The sequence below is a fragment of the Ascidiella aspersa genome, chromosome 4 (genome assembly GCF_963924565.1).
Source record: "Ascidiella aspersa chromosome 4, kaAscAspe10.2, whole genome shotgun sequence".
Classification (NCBI taxonomy): domain Eukaryota; kingdom Metazoa; phylum Chordata; class Ascidiacea; order Phlebobranchia; family Ascidiidae; genus Ascidiella; species Ascidiella aspersa.
In genome coordinates this window covers 21,106,389-21,121,286 of record NC_139450.1, presented here as the reverse complement: position 1 = coordinate 21,121,286, position 14,898 = coordinate 21,106,389, and the positions used below count along the sequence as shown (strand labels likewise).

The following is a 14,898-nucleotide window of genomic DNA, read 5'->3' as shown; positions in this document are numbered from 1 at the left end:
GCCGCGAAATATCAAAATAATACGGGTCCACCAGGCAAAATTTTTAGAAAAGTTAGGGAACCGCTGGTTTAGAGGAATAAGTTATTTTTAAATGATCTACAGTATGTATACCACAATAAATAAAACAACTTTAAACACTCAGTCAGTTTAAAACAAATTTACAGTATGTTACAAGAAATTTATTACATTAAAAAAAAGGTATATTTTTCAAAAACATGTCAAGCGCTAATGTTATGTTCATGATTTTGAAAAAAAAAATATATATGTAAAAACTCATCTACCATGAAACATTCCCCTCAAAATCTTCCAGTGAACCCATATGAGTTCGCTAACCATAGGTTAAGAACCACTGCTATAACCTATATCATAAGCGTATAACCCATAATATCATAGGCGTCCAACCTTTTTGTGTAAGGGCAAAATGTTGAGTTTAAAAAATGTTTTGCATAAAATTTGACACCCATTGCAGATAAAACTAATTAACACATAAACGGACACTTTGTCTGTTGTTCAACCTATAAAAGGTATTTAAAATTAATTTTGAACATTTCAAAGTTGTCAATCTCTTAGAGCCAGGCACAATTGCTTAACTTCAGTCATTTTTTTAATTATTATTATTATTTTTTATTTGAGTTTTATACTTATTGCCAAAGCAAAGTTGCTTGCTTTTTGCGATCAATGCTGATACAATCTAATATAAGAAAACATTGAAAAATTTTGGCAATTTTTGACTTTTTTCATGGTTTTGTATTATATTACTGAAACTGCTTTTTGCACTCAAATATTGACTTCATTAGGCAATTTCTTTGCGAAGATATAAATTGAGACAACAAAATTTTAGATGTAAACGTCCCATTACAAACAGTGGCATAATACCAGATTGTTCAAACACCCACATTGAATAAATAAATTAGAAAAACAATCATTTTGAGTCATTTTAGAACCTTCTATACTAGTGGTGGCAAACTTTTTTTATCCCAAAAATGATCTAGTGAGAGCTATCGAAGGCTAACCATGTTAAACCACAACGACAACAGTGGCGGATCTATGAACTTTGTTTGGATTGGGGGATGCAATTTTTTAGAAAGAAGTCACAAAGTTACACCGTAAGGCTATTAATCCTAAAACTAGCTGTTGTTTGCGAGCGACCTTATGTGCAAGAGTGCAGTTTAAACCTAGTTTAATCGCACATCATGCAAAAAAAATGCTTTATTTGTTTTTAATTGGCAAAATTTTAAATAAAAGAAAGTCAAATATTGCTAGAAAAAATGGCTTGCGACCCACTAAAAATAACGAAAAGGCTCACAGTTTGCGGACTACTGGTCTACACAACTGATCTTATACGATTTTTGATGTATGTGCAGTCAAACAAATGCATAGCAAGAAAAAAAGTCCACTAGCATATATTGAATCTGTCAACTAGCATAATATATTAAGTAGAAATGTAACAAGTGTAAAGGGCCGCCGGTTGGACGCCCCTGACCTGTACAAATCATTAGTGAATTACCCCTTTGCAAAACCGAACATACGAAAGAACACTAAACAAAAAAAATAATTAAAAAACCATCCCAGTAATAATGTCAAAATTTTGGGTATCAGTCTGTTGAAGGATTTTTGTATTTTTACCGGTCCGCAAGTTTTAAAAGCGCAAGAACAACTGATGTGCATCAAAGTTTTGCATGCTTGTCTGCGCCTAATTAGAATACTAAAAAGTTATTTTCCAAAAATACAAATTGTTCCGCGGCACACAGTTTCTAAAATAATAATTTCTTGTGTTATTTTGGTTCTTGACCCTTTTAATGTCAATTTAATTGTAGTTTTTACATCACTGGTTCCCAACCCGGTGCTGACCAAACGAAACAGCCCCAGTTTATATATAAATATCTTCGGAAGTATAAAAGTTCTTGAGTTAAAATTTTCGCAAATAATCACCCTTTAATGTTGAGCTATTAAAAACTGATACACATGGGATGAAACCCATGAGCGTACATTTAAGAAGTATAAAACCATCAATTATTTAGGAGCAAAATGCCTTCAAATTTGAGTAATTACAGAGATTTTACTTTTAAACACATAACATATTCAGGAAAAAATTTCACATAACATATTCAGGAAATTTTAAACACATAACATATTCAGGACAGCTCTTGATTTTAGATGGATTTTCCTCTGATATTGAATTTTTGATCCACTATTTATAATACTAATTGCTAAAAAGTGTGATTACTTGATATGGTGCGATACTGAATGGTAATGAAATATGCATGATTTTGGCAAATGGGAGCTTTTCCAGAACAGCAGGTTTTGTATGGTTAGTTGTTTTATGGTGTCAGTAAGGATGGCGACCTCTATTTATTTGTTCCGCAAGGTGCCATAAGTTTAAAAAGGTCGACAAAAACCTATGTCTACTTATTAGTATGGATGCCTATGCACATAATGCTCACACTATAAGGTTGAACTAATACACAACAATGTTTTATACAATGAACTAAATTGATGAAGAATATATTGAGGTACATTGTACTCAATATGGACAAAGTGGCAAATTATTAAGTTTTGGCAACAATCTGGTGTTTGTATCAAGTTTCATGTTTTTATTTTGTTATTTTAAGTAGTTATGCATTACAGTTTACACAACTGCTTCAAATACCAGCTGTTTAAAATAGTAAAGATTTGTTGGATGATTTTTTTTCATTACAATAACTCATACATATGTTATCTAATGATTAAATTATTTGATTGACACTGAATAATTATGATTTCATCTGAAAAATACTGTCCCCGCACTACATGGCTACATTTAAACCAAGCACTGTAATTGTGTCACCACAGCGACCAGCCATTATCTAAGCCTGGCATTTATGTATGTACAATTAGGCGCAACAATCCATGGTAATACAACAAAATTATTCGGTTCCAATTACTTAATATAAGTGGCAGGATAAACTGCAGAATTGGGATCAAATCTAATTTGAATAAGTAATCGATATATTATGCGAGCATCTGTGCCAATGAGCAAAAAACATCTTGTTGAATTAAGGTTTTGTATGGTAATACTGACAATTGCTTGCACTATAATATTATACTCAGCACTTCTTTTTTGATTTATAAAAACTCTTACATAAATATTATAATAATTTTGATGCCAATATTCAATCCTAATAAATTTATATCAACGATTATTAAATTATCACATTCCGTAATTTGGCATAAATGTATTTGGTTATTTATGATGAAAGTTTTACGACTAGACTAGTGGTTTGCAATCTTTTTAGTAATCAGTCTATCTTTCAAAACATAGTGAGGTTTACCGGCCCTTACATGTTTTAACACTGACCCTACTAATGAATAATACTTCTAAATTACCTTTATCTATAAATACTACAATATTGTAGTTGGAATAAAATAAAAATTAAAAATTCTTCTGATACCTGTTTATCGCGCGGGTCACAAACACGAACTTAATCCTTACAAAATGCACAAGTGGGTCATATATTTAACTATATGCTAATTTTACGCGAAACTTTGCTGCTGCGTCGTTTCATTGCTTGGGTTAGTACTTTAAGGTTTTGAACGATTTCCAAATTCGGATTCCCACGAATAGTAAGAACCTAAACAGCAAATTGCTTCAGTATTTTTTATAGATTTAGAGGAGTTTAGCAGAAGGATTTTCAGCAGGGTTTAAACCAGGTTTTTCAAAATCTTTAGTCTGCGAGCTCTTAATTTTCTTAAAGGATCGCCACTCTTTACGTTTTACAGCGATAAACAAAATGCTTTTAGTTGTCTGCTTTACTGCACGTATTTGTTAAAGTGCAGTTAATGTTGGCCTACTCTTGCACGACTTACAGATTGGACAGCCCAGATTTAAACAGTAGCCTATAGTGTAGGGGACGGTTACCTTTTTTGCTATGGAAACCATATAAGTCAAATATTCGTGGTTGTATTTCCATGAGAGCCATATAATACTTTTTGAACATCTAGTTATATGCAAAAAATAGTAAATTGGGCAGGGCCGTTTATTTTGTTCTCATTTAAGGAACAGAACATATGCTATGCAGATTAGCTTAGTTTGCGAAACTTTGATTTAGGGTTCCGTTGAAATAATAGGGACTTTTGGATATTAAAAATTCCTACAAACGGATTCACGCGAAATGCCGAAAATTATTATGTGTGATAAAAATGGAAAAAAATACAGTAAAGTTAGGAAAGAGATCGTGGCCGCATGCAGTTTTATTTGTCATCATGCTGAAAAATGATAGCTTCGATTTTTCTGCAAGAAAGAATGTTTCAACAAAAGAGTCAAATGGCTTGCGAGCCATAGGTTCCCAACCTGTGCTATAGTGAGCCCTAACCAACAATTGTTTTTTAGATTTATCTTTTCCTGAAAATGATTGATAACATTTCGGTAATTCTAGAGAGACAATTGGGTCATTAAAAATATGTGATGTCAGTGGTTCGCCATCCATGGCATAATGCACACTATGTATTAAATGCAACTATATTAAGGTGGACTGTTTATAACCTTGATCAAATGCAGATTGATTTATGAAGTTTGAAATCTTTAAACGAAACACATTTAAGAAGCTTAAAAAAAGCAACATAGCTAGTCCTGACATTAAGTCACTATCCCAATAACATTTAATTTATACTGCCGTGTAAGGATTAGGTTTAGAGTGTAATACCCAAGTAATTTCCCTTTTTTTTAATTTTTGTTCAGTTACACATCTAAGGCAAGCAAGCATTTTACAACAGAGACAGACATAAGAGGTGGTATGCAAAACACATAGCAACCTCCCATTTAAAGTCTATTTCCTGAAATATACCAGTTTTAATTGGATTTAAATACTTATTCCAAAAGTAACTATTCGTTACTTAACAATCCTACTACTAACCACAATTATCAACATCATCTGGGCTTGCACCCCACTTGCAGAGCATTTGAAGACACCCTAGTCGACCATGAAATGCAGCACAGTGTGTTGGTAACCATCCATTAAAATCAGCAGCAGTAACATCCTAGATTAAACAAACTATTTGTAAATTTATAAATAAAATGTAAACTAATGATATTTTCCAAACAAATAAACTTAAGGCTAAAGCAGTGCTCTGCCACTGTTTTGTTGCGAGACCCTGCTAGGCGTGCCGGAGTGTTACCTAGAGTTATTTTACCTGTGATTTTTAAAGGAATTGTCTCATGGTATGTAGAATTAGCACTCTAAAAAGAACACCAAGACAGGTATTTGACCGGAAATAAATCTATAACTTTTACAAACATTTTTACATGGTTAATACCCATCTTATCTAAAATGACATAAAGTAGTTTTGAATCAAATTCCAGAAACGCTATCCCTTTATTAAAAAGCAGCTTTATTATCCCTTTATTGAAAAGCGGCAATTATATTTATTCTCCAATGTTTCAGGTATATATTTAAGTTACCAAAACGTTGGAGAAGAAATATAATTGCCAGGGGAGCTGTTTTTTTACTTTTATTCCTCGTAACAACAGTTTATACACTGTCCTTTTGTTTAACAAACCATACAAAAGATACTTATAGGCAACTTGTTCGTGGAATTTTCAGGTTCTATTTCTCAAGGTACCTGATTGTCACTACAGTTTACCATATATTCAAACCAATTGTTGTATCATAAATTTATATGCATATACACAATATTTTATACCACTCCACTTCTTAGTATTGATTGCAAAGTAAAGGAATGGCCATGAGCTGCAGCTAGATGCAAGGGAGTGCTACCTCTGTCATCTTTTAAAGACAAATTTGAACCATTGTTTGCCAATGCCTGTAAAAATCATTATTTGTCTTACAAAATCATAATTTATTATTATTATTTTTTAAATAAAGGTCATGATTTTGTATAATTAGTTCATGAAGGCAACCATAGACAGAAAAACTGCTTACAATTAATTACATACGTCATTGGTTGTGCTATAATATACCAAAAAGACAACCATCGATTTAATCCAATAAAACTTTGAAAACTAAGATGAGTTTTAGAAAATTTTAAACAAGAGATTTTAAAATTAGTAATATAAGAGTATGTTCAAAGTAGATACCAAGGGGAATCTAGAACAATGATTCCAGAATATTGAATCCTAATCTATTGTTATTAAATTATTTGACCTAGAGTTTGTTTGGAGGATAGATTAATCTTAATATAACCTCTACAGGGCCTGCAATCACAGCAATTAAGTTACAAAACAATTTGCTAACATGTGTATATATAAAAAGAACTGTCATTTGAAGCAGTTGTGTAAACTGTAATACATGTCCAGGCTGTTGCCAAACTTAATATTGTTCCAATATAGTGAGTAGAATGAAACACTACACAATGAACAACCTTTTTTCAGCTCTTCAGCAATTCGGTCCTGTTTTTTAAAACATTGTTGTGTGTCAGTTCTACTTTTTTTGACTAACGTGACCTGTTATTCAGTCAAATAATGTACTGCAAAGAATAGCAAATACTTGACAATTACGCTGTGCATAACCAAGCTGAATATTGGCGTTAACTTGACCTTAAGGAACCCTGTAGCCCATTTTGTCAAGGCCAGCGCGTTTTACGAGGAAATGTTACTTTTGCACATTAACGCACTCAAGGAAATTGCGAAATCTGCACCTGACATTACATGTTAGTCGCTCGCCTGAAAACGCTTGACACTTAATTTTTAAAAGTAGCTGAGACGCGAAGTATTTGGTCGTCTGAAAAAAACGCTGACACTGCGCTATAAGATTACATTAAAAGCAAGCAGTATAAATGTGTCGCCGCAGTAACAGGCCTCTAAATTTGCAACTCGCCTATGTACAATAAAGGTGCAACCAATTACCCGAAATAAACAACAAAATTGGATTGGAATCCAAGAATTCAATATTCTACTTTGAACATCCATGATATTATAAAATAGCATTTTAGAAAACAATTACCATAACTTACAAAAGCTAATGTAAAATTAAGAGCAAATTTTTAAACTAAAGATATTACACCTAAAACAACAGAGCAGTTTGTGTTGAATTGGTTTCTGTCTACATACTGCATTCTAAATACTGTCAAAAAATTTAAAACTAAACTCAGTGAGCAACTTTAACAGATTTTATTCACCTGCCATTTTTAAACATAACAAATAAAATTTTGATGAATTTTGTGCATATGCATAGTGAGCAAAAACTTGCTGGTTTAGAGGCCACGGCACAAATGGATTTTTTGATGTTACTATGAGAGTGGCCAAACATTTTTTTTGTTATACTCAGAGAGGTATTGAAGGCCCACTATGCTAAACCAAGGGGTGGATCCAGTACTTTCCTTTTGTTTCGGGAGGAGGCCAAAAGTTATGTCATAACCTGACAGTGTGAAACAGTTGATTTTAAAAACACCTGTTGCCCTCGAGCAGCTTATTCGCAAATCTGAACGCATAAAAGATTGTGTTTATTTGTTTTAAATTAGCAAAACTTAATTAAAAGGATCTGTCTGGCATATTACACATAAAACCGGATCCAATACTGCTGTAAATAATTGTATATATTGTGATTTAACAGAAGTTAGACTTTGTATCTTATGTCATACATGGCCGGGATAGATCTTTCAAACAGACAAAAGTTTGTGCTTGGCCCAAAAAAGTTGTTTTACATAGTTAAACCTGTCTAAAAGTATAGTTTCGGGCTTTGGCCTGATGGCCCTGTAATGCGACAATATACCAAAATAAAAAATACACCAACTTTTAAAGCAAAGTACTAGTAAGCAAACCACCAAAATTGTTAAAATGGCCCACAGTGTGCCGACCACTGAACTTTGGCATACCAACTGTTCGTCTACTAATAAGTTTGGCTAGTGGACCTGTATCACATCACTAAAAAATTGTTCAATAGAAATTACTGTTTCAGGCAAAAATTCAGTGAATTTACTGCTTTGACTACTGCATCACTCATATATGGCTTAAAACTCTGATATAATGATTTCACCGGCCTGTATTTCATGCTGCATGATCACAAAATCCGAACACCAGTTGTGCTGTTCTATACAAGCCTATGTGAAAGTGAAATAATTTATTTGTGATATGTGGAAGCTACATACGGATTTGCAATAAAATGTACATTATAATGCAATGGTATGTATAATTTACAATTGTTGTTCAGATAATCCTATAGAATAAAGCAAGTTAAGCAGACAACAAACTGAAATTGAAAGAAATTTTTCATTAGGTTGCTGTGAAAATCCTAACAACAGGTTGGATATTTGTGTGACAGGTAAAGTGAAACTCAACTGGTGTTCTTGTTTTATTAACTTTGACACCGATTACCACTCTCAAATATATATTTCCATATAACTTTGCTGAAATAACATTTATTGTTTAGTTTAATTTTCTGTTAAACTGGTACCCTATAGTAAACTAATAAAAGGGAAAATGTAATTTACCTAAATTTAACTAAAGGCAAAAATGATAATAATAAAAGTTATTCCATGTTTATATGGGAGTTAGACCAAACATATTTTTTTGGTTTAATCCTAATAATACACTATCAGTCCAGAATAGGCAGTGTTATGCCAAGATAAACAAATACATAGTTTATTTATTTCTGCACCTGAATGCATGCGTCCTGTCCTCTAATAGAAGCGATATGTGAAGGAGTCCAACCTCTGAGAGTTACATCAGTTGTATCAGCACCATGCCACAAAAGCCAGTGTAAACACTAAACAATAGTTAAAAGTAAGATCTGTTTAACTATTTTATATAGCATTGTTTGTCAAACTTATCAGCATGTGAGCTTTATTTCAAAGGAAATTGTTGAATAACATACACACTTGATTTGATGTTTGGTGGATTTTCAGATACTTTTATAGTAAGAGGACAGGTTGTTGCAAGGATATAAAATGACTTGAGCCCCAGTGAAGTCCCAGTTCAAGTCATAAGTTTCCCTAGTCCAGTCATACACACATCAATACTTGGGATAACAAGTCATGGCTAAGTTAAGCAATTGATAATAAAATGAGCATTATTTAAATTATAACAAAAAATGAAACATATAACAAGAAAATTGCTTTATATGAAAAAATTGGAGTTTACAAATAAGTCGATTTTACCAAAGTGAATTCATAAAAATGCCAAATTTTCTGGGCTTAGGTTTCATGGGTGGGTTGGCAGTGTCATTGGACTATTATTATACTTGTTTCTGCAAGCAAAAACAGATATGGCTGAAAATATCACACCCCCACCTATGAGTTCTTTGTCATTGGGGCACCTTGTTAAGAAAAATATTTCATTGATGTTAGTTTCGTAAAAACTAAGCAAAATAAATTTATTACAATAATTTTGAAAACCAAATGTAATATTTTTATTTTTACCGCCTCTGAACAAAACTCAATTTTCAGAGACAGTAACAAACCAACACTTGATGCATAAAAGTTTTACCATAGGTACCTTCCCAAGAAAAACATGTCAATAACGTTAGTTTAGTAAAGACTAGGCAAAATAAATTTATTACAAAATTTTGCATTATGTTTTTATAACAAAATATAAAATTTATATTTATTTTGATTTTTTCTGTCACATGGACTCATAAAAGTTTTACCTTGAGGAAATTTTTAATCTCTCTTTTAGCTAAAGGTACCATTTGGCAAAACATTCTTTGAATGTTATTTAAATAAAGGTTCACAATGCTTAGTATAATTTTTGTTTTCTATGATGGGTGACACTTAATTCAATGGCCTTGCCTCTTTTATTAACGTGACATTAAACTTAATTACGACAGAGTAATTTTGAAATCTTCAAACAAATAAATATTTGCTAAATGAAGAAAAAAAATTTGTAGACTTTGACTTTTTGCAGATAATATGTATTATCTGTATTGTATTACATAAATATATAGTTTCTATTAATTCTATCATTATATTATTCCATTCTTCATAGATTTCCTCTAAAAATGTAAAGCCACAATGTTTCACAGGGCCTTACGCTTACCAACATTTAGTTAATATGTTAAAGGGGTCAACACAGCCACAAGAAAACGCATTTCAATTTTCGACTGTAAAATATGTTATTTTGTAAAAATTGGTTGGTTTACTAAAAGAAGCCACTCCGAAATGAAAAGTCGCAAGCGTAGCTCTAAGGGAGAAGCGACATACAGTATGGTTGGATTCGCTTTGCAGTCAAGAAATAATTTTAAGTTAGTTATACTGAAACCTGTTAGGCTGCATATTGTGTGTTTTACTTTTGTTCGATTGATTTCCAGCCTTTCTTATTATTTTACTAGTGCAAGGGCGTGATTTGCCAAGGGATACGTTTTTAGTATTAATTTTTTTAAAGTATGCAAAATTATTTTTTTTTTGGGTAACTTTACTAACAAAATTTTCATTTTATGGGAATTTTACTAAGCCGAATTATTTCTTGCCCTAATTTTCCACAATAAAACAATAATTTTATTTTTAGCACCCCCCCCCCATTCCCCCACGCACACACACGTCCCAAAAATAATTTTTCTGCACATATAATTTCTGCAAAAACAAGATATGTCCCGAAAATAAATTTCAGGGCTATTATAACACCAAATAATTTGTCGGATTACATATAAGAACTCTTCAGAAAAACATGAAGTGTTAAGCAGTCAAATTTACCTTTTCTTGACAGTAGAACAACATGGAACCTCGCTATATTGAGGCAGCAGGGTGACTTTTAAAAAGCAATAGCATATTTTGTTTGAGGTCAATGCACTTTTTTATTGAATGCTACTTTTGCAACATAAATGTTTTTAAAGAAATTGCAAATCTCTGAACATGATATTTTTAATTACAAATAGCTGCTTCCATTGATATTAGATCTAATATTAATCGTGTTAAGTGTATCACAATCGGCAAGTAATAACATTATTAAATAACGGATACAAAACCTTGTTATTATTATCCATAATTCTAAAACTCGTTTGTGTGAGATGGTTTGAGTTGTGTTTTCATGCATCATATCATTGTGGCTTGTCATACATTAGTGCATCTATAGGTTAATTGGGCTGTGAAAATATTGTTAAAATGAAACAAGATAATAATGAAATATACCTTTATTTGAATAAAATCTGTGTTTAGAAGAATAAAATATGTGTTTAGAATGTCAAAGTCTGATAATAATAATAAATGCCTTTTTATTCAATGAAACATATGTACACACATATGTGTGTTAACAACTGAAATCTAGCCCTTTGAAGCTGCTCAACTCCTTTTGAAGCTGCTCTATGCAAGCTCAGAGAGGAGCCAGTCGAGAAACAACCATACGCCAATGCTGTTAACACACATATGTGTGTATACATATGTTTCATTGAATAAATGATATGGTTCTGTGGATCCCCTTCAATATGAACTTGCTTGTACGAACAGATTGAGCAAGCATTGGCGTATGGTTGTTTCTCGACTCACTCCTCTCTGAGCCTGCATAGCTCAGTTGGTAGAGCGATGGACCCGGCTTGACCGGAGGTCGTGAGTTCGAACCTCACTGCAGGCAAGTTCTTTTTCTAGCCTGCTCTGCTTGCATCATTGATCGACAGATTTGGTGAGTCTGCAATGGCTTTCGGTGTACTATAAATGCCTTTTAAGTCTGATAATAATGCCTCATTAGAGTAATAGAGTATTGTGTCAAAAGTGCAAATCACCTAGCTACCTTGGTGCATGTTTTTCATCTGCTGATTCTCCTGGTTACATATATAAAGAAATAATACAATACAACCTAAGTGTGTATATTTAGGTATAAATACATATATATAAAACCAATGAACAAAATACCTCTAAAGCTCCAACATAACAAGCAGTATGCATGGGTGTGAAGGTTGAATCCGAATCAACATTATTTATAGATGCTCCATTTTTTATCATTTCTTCAAGCTGAGTCACATTTCCATGTCTAATAGCTTCATGCACAGTTCTGTAGTTGACTTTATTGTTCTTTGTAACAAAAGCTGCAACAAATATCTATATGTCAACGCACTTCTAACTGACAAAGTACCCAGAAATCCAACATAAACATTCTATACACTGGATAACTATTTAAACTAGGAATATATACCCTACCAAATAATAACAAGATGACAACCTAACATGAAAGTCAACAAGATACTCTATCTGTATGAACAAAAAAATTAAAGTATAAATTTTTCCTGCAGGTAAAATAGATTGTTAAAAGTGGGATGTGAAGTAAAAAAGGTAAACACTGGTGTCATACAACCTTTGACTATGCATATTTTATCTAATACAGATAATGTAAGATAATTATATTTGCATAAACGAAATGTTACTTTAAACTCAATTAGGAATGTTCAAAGTAGAATCGCAAGGTATTTATAGAATAATAGTTTTCAAGTTTAGAATAATGAATCCTGAATATTGAATCCTAATAAATTTTTAATAAATAATGTAATTTTATTTCATTTTTTGAGGGATTAATCATGACATATCTTAGTGACAAAATAGCAATTAATCATCGGTATTACACAATAGAATACATTGCTTTGAGCACCCCTAGAAGAAACTTGGGTGGCTCATTACATAAATTTGAAATCAAAACCTCTTTTACATCACTTATTACACCAACAGCTCTTATATTGGTTTCCATTGATGACAAAACAAGAAAACACTTGTTTTTGTCTATTAAAATTACAGGAATAGGGTAAGGTTCAGAGTTCAGTATTAACAGCATATGTACTTTTATCAGTTACATTTTATTAGTTATGGTGAAAGATCCAATCGTTTTTAACACATAACACTTCACTATATTAGAGTGTTTAGAAAATGTATTGTTTTGGGATCATCTGGAAAGTATGGCAGATCTTAAGAGATGGGTGCACAGCCAAAAATAGGGGTGACCAGCTACTATAGCATATTGCAGAATCAGGTGCATATTCATTTGGGATGCAGCTTTTGCGATTAAGTCTTTCCATAGTGGGTGTAGGGCATGTTGAAAGGCGGACAACGGTCTACACAAACAATAATGATTTGATTGTGAAGACAAGAGTAATTTGGTTTACAAAACTTAATTTAGAATCCAGCGACAATAAAAATGTAGTGATCAATCAGCAATACGTATCCCAGGGGTCGGGAACCTTTTCAGCCAAGGGGGTCAATAAATTCCAAATTTTATGGGTTGTATTCCACATTGGAAACTTTTGGATTTTGCAGCTTGAAATTGCAAGGTGGAAAAACCGTTATTTGTAAAAAAAAAATTGACAATGGCTGAAAATGGAGGACTACACCGAAAACTGTTAGCGCGACAAAGTTCTGCAACTTTAAGCGATTTTTCATGGCTGACTGCATTTTAGGTTGAGTTTACGTGAAATGCATGGATACGACCTCGGCCGAGCGGGAAACTTTACTTTGCAACCTGGGTTGTAGTTTCATAATGAGCCATATTATATTTTTAAACATCTAATTCCAGAGTAAGCACAAAAAACTATTTTGGCTAAGTTTGCTAAACTTTGATTACGAAGTTTTATGGTATTAACAGGGCCTTTTATTTACAAAAGGACTTCATCAAATCGGCTAACAGAAAAGACAAACAGGGTTCGCGCGAACCGCGGAAAATTTTGCTATTATATATATTTCATTAAAAATATACAGTTTGAAAGGGGTCATGGTCGCGTGGAGTTTTATTCAAGTCATGATAAGAAATAATAGCTTATCTGCGAGCAAAATTAGGCTACATCATCAAGGAGCCACAAATAGGTTTTCGTCCACTGCCATATCCTAAACAAGATGCCCTACAATTTGTAGGCTACAAAGATACGCGCTTTATAATGGATGAATCTACATTTTTTATAACAATTACACTTACTCGTCATCCCAATTTTTTCCCGATGTTGTATAAAAAGAGTAAAATGAAAGTTAAAAGTACCACTACGCAAAATATCCCGCTATAGAGGCTATACTTGGATTTGTTTACAACTGTCGCCATAGAAATTCGGTAGCGTGTTGTGTTGCACTTCTAGTGTCGAAATTTAGCAAAAATGCTATAATGGATCAACGAAATTATATGTCGTTGAATGGATATAGCAAAAAGATTAAAACCTCTCTTTGGGAGAGAATTTTCACTAAAATGTCTGCGAATTTTATGTTAAAATCTGCGCCAGAGAGAAAGTCCACGATTTCTAAATATATCCGCAAGTATTTTACATAGATCGTTTCCGATAGTTTTAATCCGAAAAATAGGGCAAAATTGCATACTATTTAACAGTTAAATTGCATTTACAAAAAGTAACACAACATTAGGTATTGCTGAATAATGTTATTTGATTAGCTGTAGCCCCCAAACATTTTGAGTACGGTAACAAAGGCGGAATTGCAGCTTTTGCGATTGATGCAATATGGAATTAATGCAAAGCTAGAAGTTTATACGTTAACACATTACATGCGTTGTAGAGGCTTTATATAACGCAGTTTACCACAACACATCTTTATTGCTACGGACTTCCAGCATATTTCTCTCGTTCGCTTAATTGTCATTCACTTTTACGTAGGCCTAAACACCGTCATGTTTTATTGTTTTTTCAGTCATTAGCTTTTCGATAAACAAGATTGAATAGTTTTTGTTACCCAGTCTCAAGAACTGTAAACATTATAAATAGGGATGTGTAGCGACTCGGGTCATCAAAGATGTTTTTATTGAGTAGGCTATTTCAGACGTTTATTTGTTTTGTGTTCTTTTCAAAATGTATAATCAAAAATATTGCTACTTTTTCACGCCTTTACCAAACACTCGCTGTCACTCTGAGAACAAAGCATTTGGCTGTTTCACACATGAATAATGTTATATCGTGACACATATTTCCGTTATAGATAAAAGTATTTCACCTGTGTGAAAGCATTGTTGTAACAGTTCCCGCCAGCCAGAAAGGCTACGGGTTCTGAATCATTTCCGCT

General features: G+C 32.8%; 1 protein-coding gene and 1 non-coding gene across 3 annotated transcripts in view; one reads left to right on the top strand and one right to left on the bottom strand.

Annotated features, from left to right (window-relative positions):
- LOC146148631 (ankyrin repeat domain-containing protein 42-like) overlaps positions 1–13,924 on the bottom strand; it is a 35,317-nt gene extending 21,393 nt beyond the window's left edge. For both annotated transcript variants that reach the window (XM_083388659.1, XM_083388660.1), the window contains exons 1-5: positions 13,814–13,924; positions 11,773–11,945; positions 8,592–8,699; positions 5,680–5,799; positions 4,893–5,016 (exon numbers count right to left, since the gene is read on the bottom strand). In XM_083388659.1, the coding sequence (XP_083244785.1) occupies positions 4,893–5,016; positions 5,680–5,799; positions 8,592–8,699; positions 11,773–11,945; positions 13,814–13,820 (532 nt within the window). In that variant the 5' untranslated portion in view covers positions 13,821–13,924. The remainder of the gene's footprint in view (positions 1–4,892; positions 5,017–5,679; positions 5,800–8,591; positions 8,700–11,772; positions 11,946–13,813) is intronic.
- Positions 11,420–11,494, top strand: Trnaq-uug (transfer RNA glutamine (anticodon UUG)). Its single transcript has one exon. It is a non-coding gene; the product is annotated as a tRNA-Gln (tRNA).
- Positions 13,925–14,898: the final 974 nt, after the last annotated feature.